Source organism: Aquila chrysaetos, chromosome Z (genome assembly GCF_900496995.4).
Source record: "Aquila chrysaetos chrysaetos chromosome Z, bAquChr1.4, whole genome shotgun sequence".
Lineage (NCBI taxonomy): Eukaryota > Metazoa > Chordata > Aves > Accipitriformes > Accipitridae > Aquila > Aquila chrysaetos.
In genome coordinates, this window is record NC_044030.1 from 52,465,247 (window position 1) to 52,492,624 (window position 27,378).

The following is a 27,378-nucleotide window of genomic DNA, read 5'->3' on the forward strand; positions in this document are numbered from 1 at the left end:
CATAGGTCTTTTATATAGCTTAAGAAAATCTAAAAAATGAGCCTTTCTTAACATGTGTGTCTTGAAATACCTGTAAAGGTGTGGGAGGAGATGTACTGAAGACAGAGGGAGTGATCTGTCAGTAAGTTCATCTGTTAGGCATAAGAACATTATGAGGGTGAGTAAAAAGAGAAAAACACTACTAGTGTACTAGTAAGGTACTGATATAACTAACTATAACTATAACTACTAGTAAGGTAATGATATTGACACCAGCCATAACAATTTGGTCTCCAGTGATACAATCCTTACTAGGCAGTTCTTCTAGTAGAGGATTTTCTGTGTTTTGTTCTGCTTTATTTTTCTTTGCCTTACTTACTGCCTGCTGGCCACAAATGTTTGACATTAATAAGGTTACTTGCTACCTGCCATTGGTGTGAAGTTGCTGCTTGGCAGAGTTCATTTATTTATACACCAGTGTTAACACTGCTGTGTCCAGTTGTTGTCATGTTGCTCAAATCTTTGAACACAGCCTTTTTAAGCTGCTAAAATAAAAGAAAGAAATAGCAATACTGATAGAGTAAAATGTTATCTTGATATGACAATAAGATAGGATAGACAGTTGAATACAATTTGAGGAACCAAGAGAACTGGAAACCTGAAAAAGTGGATACCAGTTCCTACTGGTTCTTCATATTTTTTCTTCTGGATGGAGCTGGGAGGAGAATAGTCTCTTCTTGTACAGGTCCCTTCAATATTTCAGAGCAATTCTTGTCCAGCATTGGGGAATACAAAAGATAATTTTTCAAAAGGTGCAAAGGGAACCTAACCATCCTGACATAGACAGTTATGAACCTCATTGGTGAGGGAGGACAAGTGTGTTCAGATTTTTGCTTTTATCCAAGCAGTTGACTTCAGAGGTTATTAGAGCTATGTTTCCTAGCAAGTGGGTCCTGCTAGTTTTTTTTTCCTGATAGAATTTACTCCACTTCAGCTGGTCCAAGGAATGTTTTCATATAAATTTTGCAACCTCTATAACATCAGTCAGAGCTGAATGAGGAATGCAGATGACTCAGGTTTGAGCCTGTGTGCTGATGAATATTACATTATTTATACGGGTAGCACACTTTCAGACAGAGATATTGAGAAACTGTCTCTCCACCTTTCATTCCTCCCCACTGTTTCCCTTCTTTCCTCCACAGTAACACATGATACATTGTCAGGGAATTCATCTAGTGATAAGATCCTTAATCTGAATGAGGCATAGGTATGTGAATCCCCAGCCCCTGCCTCACTGCTCTGGAATTGGTTTTCCCCTTCTATTTTCACCAGAAATTTTATTCTGGGAACAATTTCCAAAGAAGACCTGAGTGAAATCACCATCTATTCATTTTTTTCTTTTTCCTAATTAAAGAAGATGTTGCCAAAAAGCTTGCAACCAGCCTCACCTGTCTCTCAATATGCAAATCTCTCTTGCAGCTGTAGAGCCCTAAAGGCATTTTTGCGCTTTCGTATGGGCTAGCAGCCATAGGGAGAACATTCTTTTTGGATCAAGCCCTAAGAAATCTGTAATAAAGTTGCCTGTATATGACTGTTTTAGACAGAAGTATTTCAGTTTTAAGTTTTAGAATGTATAGTCTCAGAAATAACCTCTGAAGAGTAACATGGTCTCAACCTTTGCTCTCTTTTGGAAATGCAATAAGCAAATGTGTTTGAGTCTGGAATGACTCAGAACACAGATGGTTTCATTATTTTACTGTATTGCAAGTTACCCTCTTGTGGATAGGGAATTAGCCCCCTAAATAATAGGAATAGAAGAGATATTCCCTGGCTTCATCATTGTAAGCAGCTTTTCTTGTGGAAGCAATGATGCCATAGTAGCAGTTTGGGGATTCAGACAGAATTGTATTTAAACAAACATACATTCACCTCGCTTTTTCAGCATGGGAGTGGATATTCTGAAACGCTTGCCATTTCCCGTATGCCTGCAGCTGTGCCATCTCAGATAGTGATCTTAAAATAAAACAGGGTTGGGTTTGGTCAGGGCTTGATTTTCTGTGGAGTTCTCCCTTTCCCAAATGCTCTATGAGTTAGTAATGCCAGTGATTGAGAGGTGATACTCTTCTTCCTCCTTAGCCTTTCAGCCCTGAGCCAGGTGGGGCATTCTGAGGGCAGTGCAAAGCTGTGCTATCATCTCAACAATCAGAAATCAGCACAGATTGTGGAGCCCCTTTTTCCAAGAGCAATAGTTCTTGGCCTTGCATGCTGGTTTGAAATTTGTTGTGGGCAATTACTACTGTCTACTGGCTTACGATTACTTCTGATTTTTTTGTTTGCATCAGCTATCCTTCTTCATGAACCTATTGTGTAAATAAATGATGTTGTGATCACTTCTGATGCCATTGTGTTCAATAGTGAGCACAATGTTTTTTACTTCAAAGCATGCACAGAGCAAGAATTTGCTAAAAACTCTTATGTTAGCAGCTGGAATTCCAGAAACCTGCTCTGGCACCAGAATATTCCTTTTTGGTTCCTGGTAGTCCTATAGTTGTTAAGCTCCCCAACCTCTTTTTAAATCTTGGCTGTAGTTTGTATATAACTTGAGACCCTCTGGAGTGGAAGGCAGTATGCATTTGTGTTAGTTACCCTTTCTGTTTCTTGCTAGGTTTTGGGGCAACTCACTTCTTGGATTCCAGTACATGGATTCCAGAGTACATTAAACCAGGTGTTTACTTCTTCAAATTACTGCAGCATTGAAGGGTATTACAGTTCTGGTTATTAACTCAAGAGTATTAAAAATCTCATTTAGTTTTGAAAACAGCAGAGGCAGCTTCTTAGTTCCTTATTGTGCTAAAAAGTTCAATGGAGTCAGGGGATCTTTTTGCAACGTGTTTGGTCCCTGTCCCAGTTACAACATCATTGCAACTTTCAGGAAAATCACCAAAACAAACTGTGGGTGTGCAACAAGGCTGGAGACAATCGTGCGATAACCAAAATAGCCTCATTCTCTGGACAGGCTTTAGTTCAACTGTTTCAAAAGACATCATCACTGAAATCTTCTGTGTCACTCCTTGGCTCATGTTGTCCACCCTTAACTGCCTTTAAGAAATGCTCATTTAGTGGGAAACCGTTTCTGGTACTGTTTTTAAGACACTGGCTTCAAAATGCATGCAATAAAAAAACAAACTGCAAGTCTGCTGACTGTACGTTAACTTACTGTGAACAGTGTGAGACTAATTTTTCACTACCAGTTCTGACTGTGAATAGTAGCTGTATGACACTAGGATTCCTGCTGAAATTAAAGAGCTTCCTGTAGAAGTTAGATATTGCAGACAGTAGCAAGAGCTGATCCTTAAAAAGTCAGTTTCCAAAGACTCACACGAAAGAATCTGTACAATGAAATTATTTAGTCTTTAACTGTAGGAGTTTCAGAAGTCAAACAAACCTGTAGCAACATCGAGAACATTACATTTCATAACTTAAAGTCAAGCTACAGCTCTCTGCAAATATTTTGTATACAAGGCTGAAGCTCCTAGCCTTTCTTCTCACAGTAGCTCCTGATGTTGAACCTGTCTCACTGCTAGTAAGTCCATCTACTGCTGTATAATTCCTCTTTTTAAAGATCCAGAAATAAAAGTACAAAAAATACAAATTGTTTCCTGCACTGATTGGATCCTTACTCCTTTTTTATAAGTTGCTCAAAATCAAGGCTGCATCAGTGAAAAACCTAGATGTTTAGTGATACCAGGAAGCAATTTTATGTTTTGGCATTAGTCAATATGCAGCAGAATGTAAACAGACCTTCTATTCATAAAAGTACAATTAAATCAGAAGACATAAAAAAGGCTGGTTAAAGATTTGTAAAGCCAGACGTCACTGGTAAGCTTTTAAGTAATGTGAGAACAAGCCCTTTACAGTACGTGTTAGTGCAAACTGAAAATATTTTTCAGTAGGTTTAAACAATATTTTTTTTTTTTTTCCATTTTAAATCTTGGTGTGGTTAAAAGCTATACTTGTAGCTCAGCCCTTGAAGGCATAGCACAGGAATAGAGTGGAAGATGTATAAGGACTAGGACAGAATGACTTCTACAGCAGTTGGAGGCATTACTGAAGCTTTCTCCTTTTTACTGACTATATAAGGGGAGCTTGATCAGAACTGCTGCTCGGCTCAATCTATTTATCTTTCATCCTTGATGGCACTGGTCTGGTTGTTGTAGTATTGCCTGGAAAATGTATTTTTCCGAAATGAGTTTTCTGTACAAAAAGTAAGGAGAGAAGACAGATTTTATACTCATCCTGTACAAAACCTAAAAGGAAATACAGAAAAAAATCCACTGTTATTTATGGGTTTTGGAAGTTACTGACTGTTTATACAGAATTGCACTATGGTGGTTTTGGCAGAAATCTTATTTTTGTAGAACTCAGATTTTTAACAATAATGACAATTAGTCAAGTGCATTTCAGAGAGTGTCATCTCTCAGGCAAGATGAGTTTTAGTAAATGACAATACTCAGTGCTTATATTAGGTTTGAACAACAAAGACAGCAAAGTGTTATAATGACCATCAAAAGATATAGTAAATCCTCTGTGAGGAATATAACAATAGCCTGTTATCAAGCGTGGTAGTTTCTGTACTGAACAGATCAGAAACATACACCAAGAATGCTAATTTAAGGCTCTATAACATGTTAATGCAAGTAGTGCATTAGAGAATGCTTAGTCAAAAAAACAGTTAAGACCTATACCATACGGAGTATCACCACGTATTTTTTTCTTGCATGCAATGTAATAATGTGAATATGAATGTTAACTCTTATTCAGTAGGGAGATCAGCTTCACAAGGTAAAAGGCAGCGTCTCACACCATAAAGTAAAAATGTCCTATACTGTTGTCCTGCTGCATTCAGTCTTGCTGTTTGTCCTTTATCATATGTAGAGTGCATGTTTCTGCAACAAATTACAGCAGTTTAATAGCACAGAACATTTTCCTATTGCACAGCTGGGAGCCAAAAACAGTTCTGTAACATACCCACCATGGATTGTCTTCCTAACCAGTTAAAACTGTTGAAGTCCACTGGTGCTGGAATTGAACATACTGTGTTTATTTTTCTGCCCTCGGAGGCACCACTGGAATCCACCTTCCCTGTTAGAACATGAGGCTCAGGATGAAGTTGCTCAGTGCCTGTGACATAGACTGTTTATTGTTGCATCAATTTTTTAATAATATTTTGTCACATTACATAGAGAAAAAAATCAAGCTGTTTTTTAAGTTGATTGAGATGGACAATAGCTGCAGTTTCCCTCTTTCCTAGCACCAGGCAAAGCATTTGCATATATCTGTGGGTGTCATTATTTTTGGATCGTCCAAGGCAGGGTGAAACCTGGGTTAAAGACAGTGATCCATCAGTCAACAACACATCCTTCTGTGAGGGCCTGATAAATAGTGGTACCACTCAGTGGCAGAATTTTTTCCTTGCTCCCATTTCATTATCACAAGGAGAGAAACACACTATATTGCTCTTTATGTTATGTGGGTGTTCTCAGTATTGACAGTGAGAAAAATGAAGAATTCATGAGAGAAGGCTGAAGATTAAACACATGTGCCTGTGTGTCTCTGTGTGTGTGCGCACATACACATGTATACATCTGTGTTCTTACACGTAAAATGCTACACGGGATTTTTCTTTTTTTAATATGAGCCTTGGGGCTTGTTCTCACTGTAACGATAGCTTGACTAATCTACACTTGGGTAAAGCTCCTCTCAAGTTAGCCTAACTTGAGTGAGAGAAGTTGTGCTTCAAACTAGTGGTATTTGGATAAGCAGCAGAGAAGTTCAGTCTTGTCTCATTACCAGCTCCAGAGCTGGCTGTGTCATGTTTTCATCCACACAAAAAACATGGAGAAAGGGTGCAAGAGAATGCAGAAGATGAAAGAGAAAGGCTCTTATTTCTTAGAAAGTGGAGATGAATAAGGTTGCTGAGAGGCCTGCAACATCCTGGTGAAAGATGATAAGAGAGGAAAAAGTAATGGATATGGAGAGAAGCTGTTGAAAATGAGAGGGAGAGGAATGTGAAAGGAAGTGAAGAAAAAAGAGAGGGAGACCTGCAGAGCTACTAGTGGAGATAAAGACATGCAGGGATATCATATGAGGTGGCATGCAGGTATACAGTATGAAGTGATGTTGACTGGAAGATGAGAAGATGACAGCATTGGCGTAACATCATTCAGGTTGATCCCACAGGCCTACGGTGCTCTGCAAGCCCACTGCACTTGCTCCTGGGATGGTTTTTCAGCTGGGGAACACTGACATTTGCTTATAGGTGTAACAGAGATGTCAGGAAACGTACTCAGTTGGATGCATTCACATTCTTTCAGCTTGAGCTGTCAGGTGCATTGTTTATACCCGCACTGGTAAATAATATCAGGGGTGCTGGGTGAGGTGGCTCTGTGTGCCTAGTAAGACTGCCAGTAAGCAGTGAAAAACCACACTTTTTGCCTCTGCCTTTCTTGTTTCACTCTGAAAAGTAAGTAGAGATTTCTCCAGATATACCAAGGACAGATCTCTCAAGTGAAGTGTCCTGATTTTACAGTCACTTTTCTGATTACAGTGGCAGTGTTTTCTGAAATTACTTGAAGATGAAAGCAGTAATTGCCAAAGGAAACCTAAAGAGAATAGTACTGAACCACTGTTTTCCAAATCAGTAAATATTGCAGTAGGTGCATTTTTTATTTGTTTGTTTTGTTAGTTAAGACATTTAGAGTGCTTTTACTCATTCAAACATTTGGAACAGAAAATTGACAGTGTATTTCCAAAGAAAAAAGCTGTGTTAATTCAGAAAAGAGATTAGAGAAAACACAGTAAGAAATTCTTAGTGCACATCTCACATCATCTCACATGAAAGCGAATAAAAAAGTAATACTGTTGGAGCAGCAATGTGCACCAAGTATAGATCTAAATATTTCTGTTGGTGAATGGTTGGCGTTCCTATGTTTAAGGGCTGTGATGTCATGTAATCTCAAATTCAGTCAAGTCAGTTTATGCAGTGATTATTGATATGAGACTTCCACAGGTACCTGGGTTTCTCAGATTCCTTTTTATAAGGTTATCTAGTTACATGAGTGAGATAAGTCTTGATTATCAGCTGTTGTTTCACTGCAGTACTCCAAGTTGTGCCTGAATTTCACAGCAGAGAAAGCATATCATACACATTTATCTTAGAACAAGTAAACATAAGCCAAAACATATGGTTTCTTAAACATGGGTTTCTAGATATATAATTCAGCATGTGTGTAAAAAAACCATTGAATAGCTCAGCTGCTTTGCCCAGTTCCTGCTTCTACTGGAAGTAATAGTAAAACCCTCATCAGGTTCAGAGGTGATGATCTGGTAACGGAGGTGGTAGTGTAAAGTCACTATCAGCAGGGTAAGAATTACATAAAAATCTGTTTAGTAGAAATGTGTGGAAGGACAGGATATGGTGAAATTGCTTAGTCCAGCTGATACAGTTCTTAGTTCAATACTGACTTAAAAATTGAAGATACTAACAAAAGGAACTAGTTTTTAGACATTTTCTGGATGGTTAGCTAGGAACTCAGTGTATCGCTTGTTAGTTTTCATACATGTATTAAAAAATTGCTTTCTCACACTCCTCAAGATTTTTTGCACCTCTGCCTGAATTTCAGCCATCACTAGATCCTGTGATCAGCTTTTGGTGTACTTTGGTCTGCGTATTATAGATCTGGGACTCTGTTGATAGTGTTGTTAGCTGTTGTATAAACTTACCTATAGTTATTTATTAAACTTCTCATTATAGTGATTATGGTATTGTGATCTTTTTCAGTGTACCTTGAGGACAGTTTCGTAAAATCCGGAGTGTTCAACGTGTCAGAACTTGTGAGGGTGTCCAGAAGTAAGTTATCATTTGCGTTTAATCATTTCCAAAGCCTGCTGTAATCAAGTGAAGGTTTTTTTCCTGAGGCTTTTTTTCTCCCCAAGATGTAAGATGCATAGTAAATGCCTGTAACCATGCACAATTTTGATATCTTTGACCACGGTATTACAATTCATCCTGCATGTGTTTGTAATAAAACAGACAGAAGTCTTCTTTTGTCTCTTCAATATTTAAAGATTGAATCAATTTGTTATGTGTCCCTCTGCACAACTTAATGGACTGATATATCAATAAAATTACCATACGTAACAAAACCATCTATTTGTTAGACTTGCAGCTTTTTAAGGTTGTCCTACACATCCTTGGGTTTTGCTAAGCCATCTGATTATTCTTCTAGTTTGTTTTTTAATTTGTAGCTCTTCAAAGAAAAATCACAGCATGGATATAAAGAATGTTATACTTAATGTATACTTAATGTATTATATACTTGTGTTTCTTTTACTCATAGCACTCGCTGTTACTGAATTTCTAATTAAATTGTCTTGTTTTGGCATCAGAAATGTTATGCACACGAACATGCAAAAAAAAAAAGTAACATAAAATATAAATAATAAAGGACAGGTGAAGCTTTTATTGCCAAAAGAAAACCCCAAATGAATATATAAGATCTGTTGTGTTGACATCTAAGAATCTGCTATAATAGTATGACATAAAACCAGTGCATATTTTCATTTGACATTGCTTTCTGAACGCTTCTGTTCTCCCTTTAGTATCAACACTGTTAAAGTATTTCTCTTAAGACTTCATTAGGAAGTGAACAAAAAATCCAGGAAAATCTCTTTTCTGATGAGGTGAGGACAAAACCAGTGAGGCACAAGTTACCAAAACTGTCTGTCCAAATTTTGCATAGGAGTTAATTCATGCCAGGTCAGGATGCTTGAGGAATTTAATTAACTTAGTGAGGCTTAAGATGCATGTGTCATTGCTGTGGTCAGAAATTAATATTCAACAATTAAAATTATGTTAAGTCCTTCAGCAAAATGAGGAGCATTGCCATCCTGCAGTGTTAAGACATATTCTTTTTTGTGCTTGCTGAAGATATGGTTTTGCTGTTTTAGGAGGCTGAGGATGTGCGAAATATAGCTTACTTTTAGTTGTCAGGTGGTTAAATACATTTTAAATTACTGGGCCAGTCAGATTAAAAAAGAATCAATATTGTAGTTATGTTATGAAATCGTACTTTCTGCAGCTGCTATACACAATATACTTCTAATAATAAGCTTTAAAGAATGTGGTTTCTGTGGGATTTCTTACCATGCATTTGTTTAACCTCAAGCCGCAACAGAGTTGTACTTTAACTGTCAGGAAAAATACAAACCTTCAGATACATTACACAACATGCAATTATTCCTTTAAGTGCCAAAGGTAGTTAAAATGCACAACAGACAGAGAGTGAACAAAGGTAAATACACCACAATATGTAACATATAATTTATTCTTGAAATGCCAAGACGTACGGTACACAGACTCTGTAAGGAGGTGAAGATAACGCTGAGTGTGTGTGTGTTTGTGTGTAGGTGTACATATGCAAATTAGTACCTGTGGCACTGGGTGAAAGAAAAAGGAGGCAGCAAAACATGCAGTCAGCACAGAAGGCTATTATTAATACAAAAGAGTTAACATTATGGGAAAAAGAGTTTGTTTGCCCCCAAGTTTGTTCGCCCCCAAATTTGTTCTTTCCAGTTATTTCAGTTCTTTAATAAATAATGTTGGCTGTCCTTATAAACCCTGCCTCATTCATTATAGAAGTCCTTCAACAGAAGTTTTGACTTTGTGCCGAGGTTTGTGTTACCTTTTTCATATTGAGTCCAGGTTATCTGTTATACAACAAATACATTATGGCTACATAACTGCTAAGGGATTTCTAGGGACTGGGGAAGATAATTCACTTTTTTAGATACATAAACATTGATAGAACTTGTCTGTACTTGGTTTCTGCAAGAGGCAGAAAATTAGATACATGTAGTAACATCTTGATGTTTTTCCCAGTGTTAAAAATGAAAAGATGGCTAAAAAGATAGAATATTATCTTTGACTCGTTATGATGATGTTTTTTTCAGCACCCATAACCCAGGGAACTGGAGTGAACTTCCCAATTGGAGAGCTTCCGAGCCAGCCATATTATCATGATATGAATTCGGGTGTAAATCTACAGAGGTCCTTGTCCTCTCCACCAAGCAGGTAAAAACTCGAAATAAGTGCTAATGTGAAATCAGGTTTAATAGTGTAGGACAAGCAATTCACAAAAGCAGTCAACAGCCAACTATTTTATGAATTTCCTCTGATTTTGTGAGGTAGGCTACTTATGTACATTACCATAATCTATGTACAGATATACATGATACAAATCTTGTAATTTGACGTGTTGTCATTATTGCCTGTCATTTCTGTTGATATCGAAGATGATAATAATTTTTATCAAGGTTTAAAGTGCTCACTAAATCATCTGCCAAGAGAACAGCTATGCGTTCTGGAACTGCTACTGAGTTGCAGGAAGGTCTAGCAGCTGGGAACCTGCTGTCAGGGCTCAGTGCCACTGGGTGGTTGAAGGCACAAAGGCTGTCTTTGAGGGCTCCCTGTTGGACCTCTGTCTTGAAAGATGTGTTGGGACAGATACTGTTTCCTGTGGAAAAGGCTTTAGGACAGGTATATAAAGACAAGTTGTCTTTATCTGTAGCATCACCCCAGCTCATGAAAGTGTGTTTCCTGCCTCACCCTTACAAGGGGCATTTCACAGCATGGTGGGAACAAGGAGGAGCATGTGAGGTGGTCACAGGCTCTCTAATTTTCTCAAGGGTCTCCATGTGCCTGCTACAGGCAGTTTGATCTGAGGGACCCATTTCTTCCTTGCTCAATATGCTCCCTTCTCCCAACTCTTACAAAGACCTAATTCCCTCCCTCAAGAGCAGCTGGTGGGCCCACAGAGGTGGAGAACCTGCTGTGCCCTCCTTCTGACTCCCAGAGAATGTACTGTCTGTCCCACCTCTGGGGTCCCTTGGTTTTCTGAAACTGTCTGATGTACCATGAAATCATAAGCACTGTAGGATCTCTCATTGCCCCATGTTTCTGCACCCCAGGGAGTCAGGAAGTGTCAGCACAGTAGGACAGGATTTAACAGGACTGTTGGGGGGGCTGGGGTGCTCTTCCACCAGCACCTGGTGCTTCTGAGTTATTTTGTTCATATTCCCCTATTTCGTTCCATTGTATTGTCAGCTTGGCAGTTCACCTAGCACATTTTAGAAATGGATAGATTAATTGTCACAGTGTTGTCTAAAAAATGATGATGATGATGATGATAATTTAATAATAAAATAATACCACCACCACCATTAAAACCTTCATCCTGGTTTTCTTTGGCAGTCAGCATAACAGCTTCAGTATATATTGTTACGAAGAAACTTGACTTCGCTCCACTGCATTGAAGTGCTGCCTCATTATATGTAGTGTGACTTGAAATATGGGGCTTTTGTTGTTTTTAATTAAACTAGGCTAAAATGAAAAGTCTTTGTTTCAGGTTAGACCTCTTTGAAAAGCTTAGGATTTTGACCTGGTGAAATACAGTAAACTACATTTTTTCCTTATTAACACATTCAGAAAGGTTCCTGGTTTACCTTGACTTTATTAGTAATACTTTTCCAGTGCTTTGTTTTGCTTTCATGGTTTCTGCATAGTGTTTATCACTCTCATGACACAACCTTTCTTTGGTAGGTTACAGGAACTGGTTTCTTGATTGTTCAGCCAAATGCTGGTAGACTTTTATATGTTACCCATTCATGCCATCTCTGAAATATTAAATCATGTAAAAAATGCAAGCACATATCTGCATTACATATTATTAAATAACTTTGTCTATGTAGGTTTATGTAAGCTCTAATATCCACTTTTTTTGTGCTTTGTATGCCTGAATTACTTTCTATTGAAATATTTGTTGAAATCCAAATGGTTTATACACCACTACTAGCTGCATATCATATTCACTGCCAAATCTTACATTACTTCAACAGCAAAAGACCCAAAACTATCTCCATAGATGAAAATATGGAGCCAAGCCCAACAGGAGACTTTTATCCTTCTCCAAATTCACCAGCTGCGGGGAGTCGGACATGGCATGAAAGAGAGCAAGGTGAGTAACACATGACCATTTTACCTCAAAGTATATTCAGATATACAATAAATCTCTGCACTAGCCTTTCCATTACTGCAATAAAATGACTGCTTTTTAGAATAATCATTATTTTTCTCTCTGGCATGTGTATTTGCTGGTTTTGTAAATGTAGTTAAAACCAACAGTCAACAGGATATGGTATAAACAACCACATAATAATTCTTCCATCTGGTGACTGCCTTATCTATTGTTTGAAAAGATGTGTGGCAAGTGAGGTACTTGATATTGTGTATACTGTGATCATCCCAGCAGGGTTTTGAGTACAATGGTTTCAAGTAAAAAACAAAACATCTTTATACTATGGTTGAGTCAACATTAGTTTACTCAGTTTTTGTTCTACTGTGACAGACTCCTGTATGTGCATTTAGTCGATACTATGTGAGTCAGAATATGTTCAGTGTGCTCTTTTCTGAAAAGCCCACACATAGCTCTGTGGGACTACATCCATATGCTAAAGGGTATTGGTAAGTGTTGTGTTTTGGGTTATCAGAAGCAAGGAACATGTTTGTGTGGAGAAGAAAGTTGTGGCTGTCAAAACAGTAAAATTAATTGTCATAATTTTCCCTCATGTAATCTTGATGCTTTATAAACGTTGATGCCAGTGTAGTCTTTTCGCTCACCTTTGTGATGTGAAAACGTGTTAAAACTCGCATGTATTTGAACAGTGTTGGTTAATGGATCCTGTGGCTGAGGTGCTGCAGCTATTTGGAGAGTCTGTGAAATCTACAGCACAGTATGTAAAAGTGAAATAGAGAAGAAGACATGCTGTTACTGCCTTTGCTGATCTTGCAATGTTTGCCCTCCTTTTCCCTGCCCACTGCTCATTGTTGTTCTCAGTTCTTCAGTAACCAACCAATCCTTTGGCTTACCTCATTTTTATATTGTTTTAGGCTTCTTCTTTCTTTCTTTCTTTTTTTTTTTTTGCTTGCTACATTTTCTCTTTCATCTCTGTGTGCAAGTTAGCATGTGATTGGTATTTAATTTAGCTGCCTTTTATTTTCACATTTTCGTTATAGTTGGTCTCCTTTTAATCTGCGTCTGCCTACCCTCTGATCTGTGTTCTCATCATTAGGCTGTTCCTTTCACACAATGTTTACTAGTGTTTTTCTTTGTCGTTTCTTTTGTACTTTTTGTTTCTCATGCAGGCTCTGATATTTTCTTATTTTAGGTTGTTTGCAGCATTCACTGTTGAATTTAAAAAAAAAAAATCTTGCTCATGGCTTTGCATAACCGAACTTAAGAACAGCAAAATAGCAGTTCTGCCAGCCACAATCTTCCCCCTTGTGCAAAATATTTTCCTCTGTGACTGTTACCTGTTTACCTGTTTGCCATGACACTTTATTACAATTTTTCATAAACGACAGGATTGTATGAACTAATTTTTGTGCTTTTTAAATAAATTATTTTTGCTGTTGTGGGGAAAACAGCCCATTGTTCCTCTCTGAAGTGGTCTCCGCATATCCCCGCTTGTAAAATGAAGTCCTTTTGTGCTGCTGAGTGAGCTGTGGGAGCTTCTGAGAAATGCAGTGCCACATGGACAGCTGAGCCCAAGTCCGGCTGACAGAGCCTTTCACAGATGATCTCTGTAGTTCCCAACTATCTCAATTGCTTTTTAGCTTCTGAATCATTCTGCTTGCAAAGAACTGTGCACTGTGAGCACTGGATTTGTTCAGTTTTGCCAGCCTTCCTCATGTCACATTTATCAGTAGCGAGCAATGTTATTGTTCAGATTGCTTGAGTAGATTTACAGTGAACCTTTACTTAATTTCTGTGCCATTGGTTAGCTAGACTTCTGGAATGAGTCAGCCTCTAACTCTCTCTATACATTTCATAAACCAGAGAACTCCAAAATATGAGAAAGAGAGAATAAAAGAGATAGACTTGAATCAGTGTATTTTATTTTTGCTTCCTGGAGTTTACATTCCTCCCTGAATATCCTGTTCTCCCGCACTGCTGGGCCTGGTGAAATTTCACCAGATCCCTGGCAGAGAGGTTGTCTTTGAGACACTATGAGGGACTTTGTTTTTTCTGTCCTTAAGATGTTCTTCCATTCCTGCAGAGGGTCAGATATACCACTGTCCAGTCTGAAAACCATTATACTGGGGGAAGCGTAAGCCTTTTGCCCCTAACCATTTCTGTTTGGCTCCATTCACTGTCTGAGGTTATCCTGCTGCTGCGGAAACACTCTAAGGTAGTGACCGCAATGCCTGTCCTTGGTACCTGGCCTCACTGGGAAGGGGTATGTGGCAGCTCCTGGCATATTTGTTCTGCTACTAGTTTGTTAGATGCTTGATATTATCTTCATACTAGCATGTATCTGTGTAAAGCTCCTTTTGGACACAGAGGTCTCACCAGGATATGATACTTGTGAAAACATATATTCTGTTTCCTCATGCCTGCAAGCACAAAGATAATAGAAATAAAAGTTTGGAGGTGGTTTCTATGCCAGACAGCTCACTGGTACTACTTCCTTCTCTTCCATGGAGATCTGTGTGTCATATGAGGTTAGGCATAAATGAGAATAAGGAGAAGCCATTTGGGATCACATTTGTGTTCATCCAGTGTCACCAGGGGATGCTCATGCAGTCCCAACAGGCACTGCTTTTCCAGGCAGTCTCCAAAGGTCATCAGCACCAGAAATGCGAATCATTCCACAGTACCCACAAATGAGAATATGCAGAGGTATCATGTTTATGGGTAAGTAGCTTCTCTTTCACTCTGATGCAATTTTAACTTTTCTAAGGGAACAAAGTCAGAAACAGGGTTGATACTAAGATACAGCATTATTGATTTCAGTTTCATTGTCTCTGTTTTGAACCTGACAGAGCAAAGTCTCTAACTTCTGACCCGAAATAGATCTAGTTTCTTCATCTGTGTACCTAAGTGTAATGTATTTTCATAGAAATAGAAATGACATAGATTTGAAAGATTTTTTTTTAATCATGAAATCTTTTCATATCTTTATTTAGCTGCATTTGTAAGGTAGCAGAAATGAGGTGACAGTGGTAGTTTTGAACTGGAGATAGTCACAATAAAACAATGATAGCTGAAACAGGTTGGAATAAAGTAGTTAGGAGTTAGTTTCATAGGTGTCTAAGGAGTATCTAATCATTTTGATAGAATGGGACAAAGATTAATTGGTAACACAGAAATATAGTGAGATTAAAAATGTGACAGATGAAAATGTGTAGTGGGATGGAACAGGTTAGATCAACGTTTTATTGCTGTGAAAAACAAATATCATGTAGTTTAGTATGTAAGTAGACATCAGTAGAGGATTGGTTCTATATGAGTGATTCTACTGTAATCCTCATAGCTTCTACAGCTTCTTTACTGTGCAAGCATGCATTATGAGGGGTAGGAACATGACTACAGAAGTACTTGTGGTTTAGCCGGGATGTGGCATTTGTGAAACTAAGAAAAAGAAATCCAACCCAGCTGCAATAAAATCTTCCTCTTACCACACTCTACTCTCAGCTGTAAAACTCCAGACCGTCCTTTTGCTGTTATCTGTCTTCCTCCTGTTGTACTACCAAAATGTTTTGATAAAATTTCCAGATACTGTGTTTTATAGTCTATTTTAGGGGAGCTGGCTATTTGAAGATGTAATTCTGGGCAGAAATAAGTAAGCCTATCTGAAAAATGGGAACTTTAGATGGCATAAGGTTGGTCAATTCATGAAGGGTTATGAGCAGTGGCTTCATTATCCAATGCTCTAGTATTGTTATGCATGTTATTGTTCTGAAATAAAAATACAAAATCCTCTAGTTAACCAAAATTAGTATTAAAAATAAATTCTTATTTGTATTTATTGAAGTCAGATTATAAATCCTTATGGAATTAAAAAAAAGCTTATGAAGCCATGATACTGTCATGGAGGTCTACTTCATTGGCTTGCAAAAGGTTGTGACTATTTTAAAAATATATGTAACTACAAGAGCATGTGTAATGTTCAAAAACAGATTAAAAGAAAAAATTACTTTGGATTTATAATGTTGTTTTTGAGTTTACACACATTCAGTCATTGTGGAAAGATTCTGTAGTTTGTGCCATTATTTTTGCTGTGTTAAAATACTTAAAATATGATTCTATTTGCATGATTTTTTGAAACAGGTGTGAGGTCTTCCTGCAGAGCAAATAGGCAGGTTTATAACTGCAAAGATTTCTCCCAAACTTTCTCTCTACCATTAGCCTTCCAAGTAACTAACCATCCTCCAAAAATCCCAGAGCCTAAGAAAGTGAAAAGTCATCTCTGAGAATGGTGCATTACTTAGAAATAGAGCCCTAACATGACAATTAGGAGTTCAATTTCTGTGTCTGCTGTTAGATCTTGTGCAAGTTATTTGTTCTCTCTGTACCTCATTTTTTCCAGTTGAATGTCTTATTAACTTCGATAATGTCTGGATCATGTCTTACTTACATTTCTACCAATTGGAAATATATCTAGATCTAAAAAGTAGTTTGCTGTAAATCTCTTGCAGTCTTCCTTTTTCCAGGTTGCTATTACTGAATTCTTTACATGTTTCTATATTAAACAAAATTTTGAGTTCCTGCAGTAGTGTAGTAATACTTTGTGAAAGAGATGGAAGTTGCTACGTGAGTAAATTTGCTGAGTGTTTTAGAAATTCTGAGGAGGATAAAATTTTGTACAGTAAAAAAAAAAAAAAAAATCACCCTCCCCATTTGGAAGAGAAAATTATTAAAAATATAACAAAACTAGCAACTAGTGCAGTGGATAAAAACCACTTTGGATCTAATAGGCTAAGAACTGTTGGCGAACATCTTGATTTATTAACTGGTAAGTAAATCAGATACTTTTTCCTTAACTTATAAGGAAACAGGAATATCAGAGGAACAGAGCACAGTGTGTGCACCTATGGCTTTCCTTCTAAAAGTTAGCTTGACAAAGTGCATTAACTTAATTGCAGACGATTTCATTATTTGTCCTTCAGATCTGTTTTGCTATTATAGTGTTACAACACTGTGTATGTTGTAAATAAATAAAGCAGGGGTTATCACCAATGCACGCTGGTCATGATAAAAGTGGAGAGATTCATGTGGATTTCTGTAGTAGTCAGGTGTCTGGAAATACTGAATGTCTATATACAATGAAGTGAATTTTAATTTTACAGTTTCTTCATCATGTTCACTCTCTTACACCTCACCCACCTCTACCAACAGTCAAGAGTCAAGATACCAGCATACCATTAAAACTGAAACAGCTGGACCGCCTTCACCCGTTGATTGGCCAGCAGCTGTTGGACCCTCCACTTCTCAGGTCCCGACCCCCTTTGTTGGATACCCCTCTTCTGGACACTTGTCCCCTTTTGCTTTCTCCCCACCCACCGGACACTCCTTCCCCATTGGGGTCCTTCCCAATGGCTCTTTCCTTCTTGGGCCTTCTTCTCATGGACCGTCAAAGATGGACGTTCTCATTTCCGAAGTGAGGGAACTAAAAGAGGAAGTAGTTAATGTGGTCCAGGAGTTGAGAACGGTTACAGATCACCTTGGCCTTTTGGTGGCTTGTGTTGGACAGAGTTCAGGATTTTTTCCAGCTCCTGGTGCTCCTTCTGAAGGTTAATGCTTTAGAAACTCATAGTCTTCATCTAACAGATGAATTCATCTTGCAAAGGTTTACCTTGATGAATATCTGTTAAACGCATTTCTGTGTTTTTGACTCAGTCTGAGTTCTCAAAATCCTTGTATGTCAAAGCATGTTTTAAAGCAATTTATGTCTTGTTAGTAACTTCTGTTACATCTGCTTTTGTATTTTTTAATATTTCAAAATACTCTTTAATCAATGTATACACACACATACACATACCTTTCATATATATATATATATCTCTCTATATATCTCTCGCCATGCACACCTTATGAATCTATCTGAATTTTCTGTTTTTAACTAGTATAATGTGTGCACAGTAGTCAAATGCTGCTACTTGATAAGTTTTCATAACTTCATATTTGTAAAGTGATAGGTACTTTTCACCAAGTGTAACTTTTCAAAGTGTATTTCCAGAGGAAATTCTTAGCCATGGCTTCTCTTAGTCTGTTGGCTGCTATGATGCTGAAAGTGACATCATGGTAACAAACAATGTCATTAGCAAGGAAGACTTGCCTGGGAGGCAGCAAGTTGGGTTCTCCTCTTTCTTCCTGGTTGCAGAACAAGACATTGGTAGTGTTCAGTGAAGGGGTATTATGTCTGCTCATTAAAAATCAGTAGTTCTGCCATGATAGTTAAAACAAATTTAAAAGCAATAGGGAATTGCTTTACTTTTGGTTTCCATAGTGGCAATTTTACAGGAAAAACTGCTGGTGTTAAATATTAACAATAAGTTAAACATTACTTTCATAAAGATGAAAAGTGCTTTCATCCTTAGAGCTTGAAAGGCACTAGGTATAGAAAAACAGGTGAAGAAGCTTTCGAATGCTTACCTAATTAAAAAAGGCAGAGAAAGAGAAAAAAAATTCATGAACAGGACAGCAAAAAAGTTATCTTAAGATGAGTGAAGTTGCTTGTACATCAAGAAAATATACATTCTCCATTATGGGATGAGAATGACGTTAAGTTTACACTCTCTCAAAAAATAAAGCAATCTGTTTTTCTGCATTTAGAATAGCTTTAGGCCAATTTACAACTTGTCCATAAGTATCTTCAAATATTCAGAGTAGCAGATGAGGAAGTTTCTACTCTGGGCAGAGCAGGGACCTGACTTTTCCTTCAGCCTATGTACACTCGCTTTTCTGAATGAATGAAGATTAATAAAATGTTTAGAAATACAGATAGAAAGACAAATACAGTAGGAGATACAGTAGGAAGCATACAAAAAGTTTTGCTTTTTTGCGTTCCTGGAAATGGCTGTTATTTGCTCAATAAAGTCACTGCAAAAAATCTCCTTATAGGTTCTTTGTCTTTTATTTTGACTAATATATTGTGGCAAGGCCTATTACTTAATTGTTTCCATGTGTGATTAGTGACTTGAATACACTCAGGGCTAGCATATGCATCTCCCATATACATCAGTGAAAGATGTAAGTACAAAGGGATATGTTTCTTGTATGTATAGCACTTATTTTGTGATGAACATTATACTATGGCAACATCCTGTTACCTTGATGGTGACTCTAGATATCCTTTGCTCGAAATTAGTGAAAAATGCATGTCTTAATGCAAGATTTGGCCCAGGAGCTAGCACCTGTAATTGTTTTATTCCAATGTTGCTGAATAAGAGATTTCATTAGTATTTTTGAAACTAATCAGCTCCTATTAGAAATTGTAGGTTAAGTATTATTCTGTGTGATCTAACCTATGTGGTGCAGAATATCTTCAGCTACCAAAAGAATGGATATTTAATAGGTCATAAATCATAGGTGTCTGCACTGACATTTTTTTCCAGTATGGTACATCCATGAGATGGAAAAAATTAATTTAGCACACTTATTTTAACTTTTTTTGGGCATCTCTCCTTTTTGTCTTCATTGATAGATTCTTTGTTTCTGTGCTCTATACATAGATACATTTGGAAAGGTTCTTAATCTCTCTTTTTTACTGCTTTCATACAAACTGTATCAAACTTGATCAAAGTAGTATATTTCAGTGTGTTAAAGATTTTATCTCAGTTCAAAACCATTCTCCAGATGGATCTACAATTAAATTAATATAGCACCCCTATTAAACCATCCTAAACTGTTACCAGTATAGACTATAATAGTAATAAAAAGGAGATGCCATAACCTAAATGGTTCTAAATCAACAACTTCCTTACATTGTTTTATATCATATGCCTCTTTAATTTATTGCATTAGAAATTGGGAATACTTTTCTGGCTTTTGCAGTTAAGGTTACAACACTGATTTCATTTTCTAGCTGAGTTCATTAGAGTCTGAGCATTAATGAGAAGTTATAGCTATGCATTTTTCCTTGGAGTTTGGATGACTTTCTGTAAGATAATTTAATACATGACTAAAATATACACTCAAGTCTTTATAATTTGTTTGGCTTTTTAATTAGATTTTCCCACAGTCTCCCATAATGCTCTTCTATTACAGCTATCCTAACAATGATTCATAGATGATGAAAAGGCCCAGTCCATTTCTGAAGTGTAAAGTTAAATAAAAAAGTAGTCGAGTACCTGAAGTACTCTGTAACTGCTTAAGGGTTATTTATGGCAGTGCAGAGTACTTGGAGCCTCATGTGAGTTTGTTACTGACAGTATATATATTTGTTATAGTACATTCTTTGTGGCAACAACATTGTATTTTTGGTCTTGTGCTTTTTACCTCTATTTCCAAAGTCAGCCTCCTTACTTGCCATGCCTGCTCCCTGTTTAACAGGTAGCCACATCACTGAGCTCTGAGGTACTCCTGGGTACTTCCCATAAGACACCTGATGGGCTGTGCTGGTACAGAGGTGGTTGGATAAACTGAGTCTGAAGTTGTGGGAAGAAGTGAGGCAGGAGAGGCTGCAGAGGTGAAGTCTGGCTGTCTGCCGCCGGCCCCCATGGCTCACTGCAGAGCTGGTGGAGACATTCTCACCTCCCTGCAACAGCAACACCCCGGCTTCCCATGGCCTCCATGGTGGCACCTCTGTCTTGGGGGTCTCACAGCTGGACAGTGCTTCTGGTATGAGACATGTAGGGTGAGGAAGGCTGACCAGCTTTATGACAGCAGATCAATGCATGGGAAAAAAAGGTATATTTCTCTACAAGAAACAGTGCAGGTATGATAACACAGTCACGCTGATTATGAACCTTTCCTGGGAGGTTTACTGTCACTTTCTCATAAGGAGTGGCAAGGTGGGTTTGAAGGATGAGAATGAAGAATTGCTGCCCACTGTTCTTGCAGGATAGCGTGCCATAGTTTCAGCCTAATCTTAGTGGGAATAGATGTAAATTTAAACAGCAATAATCTCTTCAGTATGGCAGTTAATTACTTACATGTCATAAGACACTGTCAAACAACTGTTACAGGATTAGGTCCGTATGTCCCATCCTACTGTTAAACATTGCTTTGGGATGTGGATGTTTTTTATGTGTACATATTCAATATTAATGCTCTAAACTGACCATCATATCTTTCCTCTTCTCCTGTTTTATAAAATGCCTTTTGTTAAAACTGAAAAATTAAAAGAAAAGAAAAAGTTAATTTTAGGAAATATGTATGCAGCTTTCCCAATTACCCTAACTTAAATAACCATGCACTAGAATTACAGTTTTCAAAAGCTAGTGCATATAATTTTAACAGGAACTGTACTGAGTTGATTTGCTTTCTGTCCATAAATAGTAGGATAAACAGTAATGCAATGAAGAAATTTGATTGTCCAACTTTATACAGTTAGTCACACACACCAACAAAAAGCGTCCTACAACTTGTTTGCATAGAGACTCGTCTGGGTTCCCCACCTTCCCTACCCCCAGTATGCTGGGAGACATAAAAGCAGGTAGATAACAACCCTTCTATCTTTTGTCCAAACCCCTTTCTGTTGAGGAAAAGAAAATCATCCCACAGAGTGTTACTGTTGGCAATGGAGTACCGTATTCTGCAAGTTTGCATGTGGGTAAGGATGAGAAGAATGACATGTTTACTCCATCTAAAGGGTTTCTGACTCTTATGTTTCAGTTGTCTGAAAGTTCTTGCGTCACTGTCTTCTCTTCTGTACATTAATACTTATTGAGCAATGTAAAACAAAATAGTTTAACTTATTAGAAAAGATTAATAGAGAATGAACAAGGAAATAATTCAGTTGCTATTGTAAGAAATTTCCTTTTGTTTCCCATATTTACTCTTGTTTTGCTGTAGCTTTTCTGAATTGAAATATTGTTGTAGTGTTTTGCTTGCCAGCTTGCAGTACTGAAAATGACATTGGAAGAAATTCTGGTCTAGTTCCTCTCCTTAGGTTTTTCACTACAAATTACAAAAGATAATACATTGAAGTGGTTTCTCTGTTGCGAAATGGCAAAACAGCACAACAGAGTGTTTGATTAGCCTTGGGCATGGTTCCTGATAGGAAAACCAGTGTCACAGTCTGATAGACTGGATTGTGCAATATCGGAGGTGTGGCTGTGAAAATAACACTGGCGCTAAGTAGGCTGATTTGAAGATGGGAGGTTATCAAATCTTTGTACACCGAAATATTCTATTCTAGTATAAAATTTTCATATGTAAAATGGTTTTCTAGACTTGATGTAGAAGCAAAAATAAAACTCAGATCAGGTTTTCAAACCTGAAGAGAGCAGCTCTCTTGAAACCTTAACGCTGACTGCTCCTCAAGTTCAGAACACTCTCAGCTGCCAAGCAACACGCATATATATCTTCATGTAAGACCTCACTGTTTCTCTCAAAAGCAAGTACAAAGGCCTTCACACTGAGAATTGCTATACATGTCTCAGAAAGTCACGAAACAGAACTGATCATGATTTTTTTGTTTGGTTGGTTGGTTTGTTTTGTTGATTTTCCCCTGAGGAAAACATTGATTGTCAGAACTGAATTTTTCATGGAAATAAATCAATTTTTAGGAAGGCTTCTCTCTGGTCTGACATAAAACTTACAGTGAGGGGGAATGAGACACCAATAAGCCGATGATTAAGGCACAGGTTTGGATAATGGGAGGGCTAGATGCAAAGCCTGATCTCTGCCGGATACTGAACAGGAATTCTAGCAAGTCTTACTCTGTTCTAGGCATCAGGTATCTCAGACACCAAGCTGTTCACGCACATCTGTCTTTCTCTCCTATTTATTAACAAAAAATATGTCACCATTCCTTTTTTGTGAAGAAAAATGAATTAAAATGTTTTGATTTTCAGGATTCTTGGTTTCCATCCAGCCTCAGTGCCAAGTCTTTAGGATAGATATAACAAAGACTTTTTCTTACAAATGAGAGGTGGTTGTGCTTTAGATTCACTCAGCTGTCAATATTCAGTGTTAGCTGCCTTATTAAGACCTACAGTTGAGAAGTACAGAACGCTTACAATGTTGAAGGAAATCAGTCTGAGCACATCTGAAAATTGGCGATGCTAGCTCTGCCTGTGCAGAGTGGCCCTGCTCATTCTTCACATGCACAGGTGCAAAACAAAACTGATTCTCCTGAGCACAGTGGGATTTGTCATGATTCATCATACAGCTATCCGATGTGAATTTAAAATTTTACTTAAGTTTTCGCACATGCTTCACAGAAGCGTACCTACCAGATGTGGTGAAGGCGGTGGAGAGTGAGGCCTGGCTGGATGTGATGTATGTAGTGTATCCTGCCACCAGAAATTATCCCAGTTACTGCCTCTGTGAAAAGAGCAGTTAGTTTAAAACAGTAGCATGAAAGGATGCCTCTTATAGCTTGGCAGTGGTGCTATGGACTCCACAGATTTCCTTCTTTCACTATGGTTATATATAAAGTAAGTTGAACGTTATTTTATCTTGCTTTCTCTGGAGGTGAACTAATGAGTTGTAAATGAATCTTTACAGATTGTTGTCTGCAGGAGTGTACCTTGTAAAGAAAGACTTGTGAAACTAAGCAGTAGAAAAGATATTAATATGGAGAGTTACAGAATAAACTGGATTAAAATAGATTTAATATTTGTTAATGATTTCTTCTTACTCTGCTCATGAGCATGTCTCACGAGCAAGAAGGAGAAGCTGCCATGTTGTAGTGGTGAGCAAGAAAGCAGATCAGGTGTCCAGAAACAGGCAGGTGGATGTTTGAACTTGCCCTGGATCACTGCTTGATTCCAGCTGAATTCTCCCAACAGGTGGTTTGTTGAGTGGTGTGCCAAGGTGACATTCATCCAGGGAACTGACTGGATGACAAGCTGCTTCAGACTGAGGAAGAGAGTCTTTTCTTTGATGAGGAAACTGCCAAAACTCATGTCTCATTAGTGTTTCCTAAGGTTCTTTGGAAGTGAACAACAGTTTAATTAAAGGCTGATGTAAACACGTTTCTGCACACTTTCCCCGCAGCATTTTATCACATTAGAATTGATCAAAATTGTTGCCTTGGGCTGTCTTGAACAGCTATACATCTGGAGCACCATTTGTGCAAGCTGCTGATGAGCAGGCTACATACGCTATGCTTCACAGCAGCTCTTCTACCTTCCTAGGTAGACAGATTTACCTTGTTGGGAGATGAGATGATCTAACTCTTTTTATTTGTATAAGGCTTTTTTTCTTTGATGTGATGCTTTAAAATGTATAACATGCCACCTGTTTGTGTGCATACATACTGTATCTCCACAGTAATATGAGAATACAGGCAAGAGTGATTTGGAACAGCACCAAGAATTAAAAAAAAAAAAATCACAAAAAAAGCCTGTTTTTCACATTTGAAGAAAATTCTCAGCAGGACAGGACACAGTGTCTGATTAATGTTGACCTTCTGATAACTTTGTCTAAGTGCTTTTGGCATCTTTCTGCTTTTCATCTGTACTTAGCATTTTTTCCAATAGTCTAAAAATAAATCACACTTGAAACTGTTTTATTTTCATTCTCAAAGTAATAAGGATTGGAATCTCATTCCTGAAACTTTGACACAGATGTAAGAGCAAGTGGCCTATTTTTGTGACCTCTGTTTGTCATTCATTATGTAATTTTCAGTATATAACTAAGCTCTATGTAGCTACTACACTATATCTCATGATGTGGAAAAAATAAGACATGTTTTAAGATGAGAAAAATGTGTGTTTTCTATTATGTAGAAACTACTTGTAAAATCATATGAAGTCTCACTGTCATTTTAACTCATTCTGCTTTATTTAAAGGCACTGTTTCTTACAAGCAAAATTAAAGACAGTGAAAAACTGCTTTGCATTTTTTTTTCCACTTTTTGTTTTTGTAACTGGTAACTCTCCAAAAAAATGTAACTTGTGTGTTTTCCTATTAAAGCTCTAATCCTCAGCTCTTGGTCAAGGAGGAGATGGCTGCAGCCTTTCTTCCTAACCTATACAGTTATTGTTCTGTCTACCCTGTTGGCTTCATCTGTTATTTGGCAGTGGCAGGAGTATGAATGCTGCGTTATGATGGCCCGGCATACATGGGGAGAGCCACCGGGGGCTGCAGGGGGGAAGGGGCTATCTGAATTGCTTCTCAATGCGAAGTGCATTGTTTTAACAAAGAAGCTGCTGCCTGCACTTCAGCCGTTACTCTTTGCAGTTGCCTATGCTATATATAACGAGACTTCTTCTGAAAGTAATTCATGATGGTGTGCTGTGCAGTGTGTGTTAAAGTTGCTGTTTTGGTGGGTAAGAAGTATTTTTATGGCAGGGCTGAATTTTCTGTTCCTGACTATGAGTCGTGATCACCTTGATGAGGAAACAGTCTTCTGTATGAGAAGTTCATTGCATTTGCTTTGTGATTTATGCTATTTTCTATGTGCTAACTACAATTCTTACTTGTGTAAAGTAGGAGCAGGAATAAATTACACATTTTTAAAGCAAATGCTAGGGTTATCATAGTTACCAGTCTCCTTTTCAGTAGATTCTTTTCAAATTAGTGATGCCACTGGGGGGTTAATGGGTACTCTGATTACATTGCATTTCATATAGCATACTTCTTCTGAGCAACTACAATATTTTGGTTTTGAAAAACACGAAAACTCTTGCTTGTTTAATGAAGTAACAGTCACCAACCATATTAAATCTCTGTTGCATTCCAGAAATTAGAGCTCTGACGCATGCAGACCTTCAGGAGCTAGGCAGCTCTTTCTTTCATGAGTTCTTTTGTTAAATATGAGCTTTACATGAGGAAAAGATTTTCCACTTCCAGCCCATGGTCTCTTTTTCCCTTTGGGTGACTTAAGTGCAGTACTCTTAATCTGAAATAAAATTAAACTGTTTGTACATTCTCTCTATATGTGGTAGAGCCAACAAGATATTTGGTCACTGATAAGTTCTGTGACAACTACTGATGACCACAGCATTGTAGTGGAAGGCTGTGTCTACAAGCCATTAGGCACACTTATCTTTTTTTTTCAGACTGTAACATTGCAGCATTTCTGCAGAGATAGAGGTCATGCATGCACAGAACCACAGTACAAAGACAATATCTGGTTAATTTTGCCCTGGGCTTTTATAAAACACTACATCTGTTGTGGAGGTGTGAGAATTTTCTTGCTCTGATGGAACTAGGGCCTTATGTGAAGAAGCTAGGGCTGTCATTTGAGCAGAAAATAAAACATAATGAAATATTTGAAAATCATTCCAGAATTAATGTGTGTTCTTACCATGGTTTGCCTATGCAAAACTCAATTTAAAAAAATTCAGTCTTGCAATTTTAAAAATTATTTCTTAGCTTAGCACAACGTATTCAACAATACTGTAACCATTTGGCAACTTTGTCTTTGCTACCTGCTGATAGATTCAAAGAAATAAAATATTGCTCCATTTGCTTCCTCAACAACAATTTATTTACCAAATTTTTACAAGACAGCTAGAGGTGCCTCTGTCAGCACTCAGTGTTTTTGATAACAACATAAAATTGCAATAGATCAGTATAATGAAAAGCGTACAGTAACCTTTGCCATATCTGTTAAAACTGAATGAGTGTTGAATTGCTTTGTTGTTAAGAAATTCCTTACTCTTGCTGAATGTTTCACTGAATAAAATCCTTTCTTTGTGGCCTTCTTGTAGAGGTGAACCTTGCAGGGTATCTGGGAAATTAGCAGACTTAGCAGTCAGGATGAAAGAGGAGCAGGGGACTTGCATGGGGGCTGGTGGAGGGGCACTGGCAGAATCTGCTCTGGGTCTTGTGCCAGTGCCGATGCAGGGGTTGACAGCGAGATGGGGCAGAGTGGACAAGTGGTCTTTCAGTTTGATGCATCCTGAGCTAAGTATGGCTTTCAGGGGGAAAACTCACACTTAAAATCCAGCCAGTTCAGAAAGCATTGGTCCAATTTTTGTCTCATTAAGGCACTCACATTTTGCAGGCCTGTCTTTGACCTCCAAGATGATTGTATGTCCCCCAGAATAGCACAATAGAGTGTTCCAATATTAAAAGTGCCAAAATCATTTTAAGGGCTAACATGGTCCACGTAGGAAAGTCAGCTGCAATGTGGCCCCAGGCCAGTAAAGTACTTAAGAAATGGTGTTTGCTTTAAACATGACTTAGTCCCATTGATTTGAAATGGAACCCACTTACGATATTGATGTGTGTCCTATAAAAATATTATAATTAACTTTGAAATAATTTGGTGCAAAGTCCAATGAATGTTGTTTAACTAACTTAAACTTTCAGAAAGAATCCAGTGGTTTTGCTTTATACAATATCAGTAACCCTGCATGGTAGAAATCATACATTT

The 27,378-nt window shown here is 37.8% G+C and overlaps 1 protein-coding gene across 7 annotated transcripts in view; it reads left to right on the forward strand.

Annotated features, from left to right (window-relative positions):
• Positions 1-27,378, forward strand: part of NFIB (nuclear factor I B) — a 350,785-nt gene that overhangs the window by 277,612 nt on the left and 45,795 nt on the right. For all 7 annotated transcript variants that reach the window (XM_030005678.2, XM_030005680.2, XM_030005679.2 and 4 more), the window contains 3 exons: positions 7,820-7,888; positions 9,991-10,111; positions 11,935-12,053. In XM_030005678.2, the coding sequence (XP_029861538.1) occupies positions 7,820-7,888; positions 9,991-10,111; positions 11,935-12,053 (309 nt within the window). The remainder of the gene's footprint in view (positions 1-7,819; positions 7,889-9,990; positions 10,112-11,934; positions 12,054-27,378) is intronic.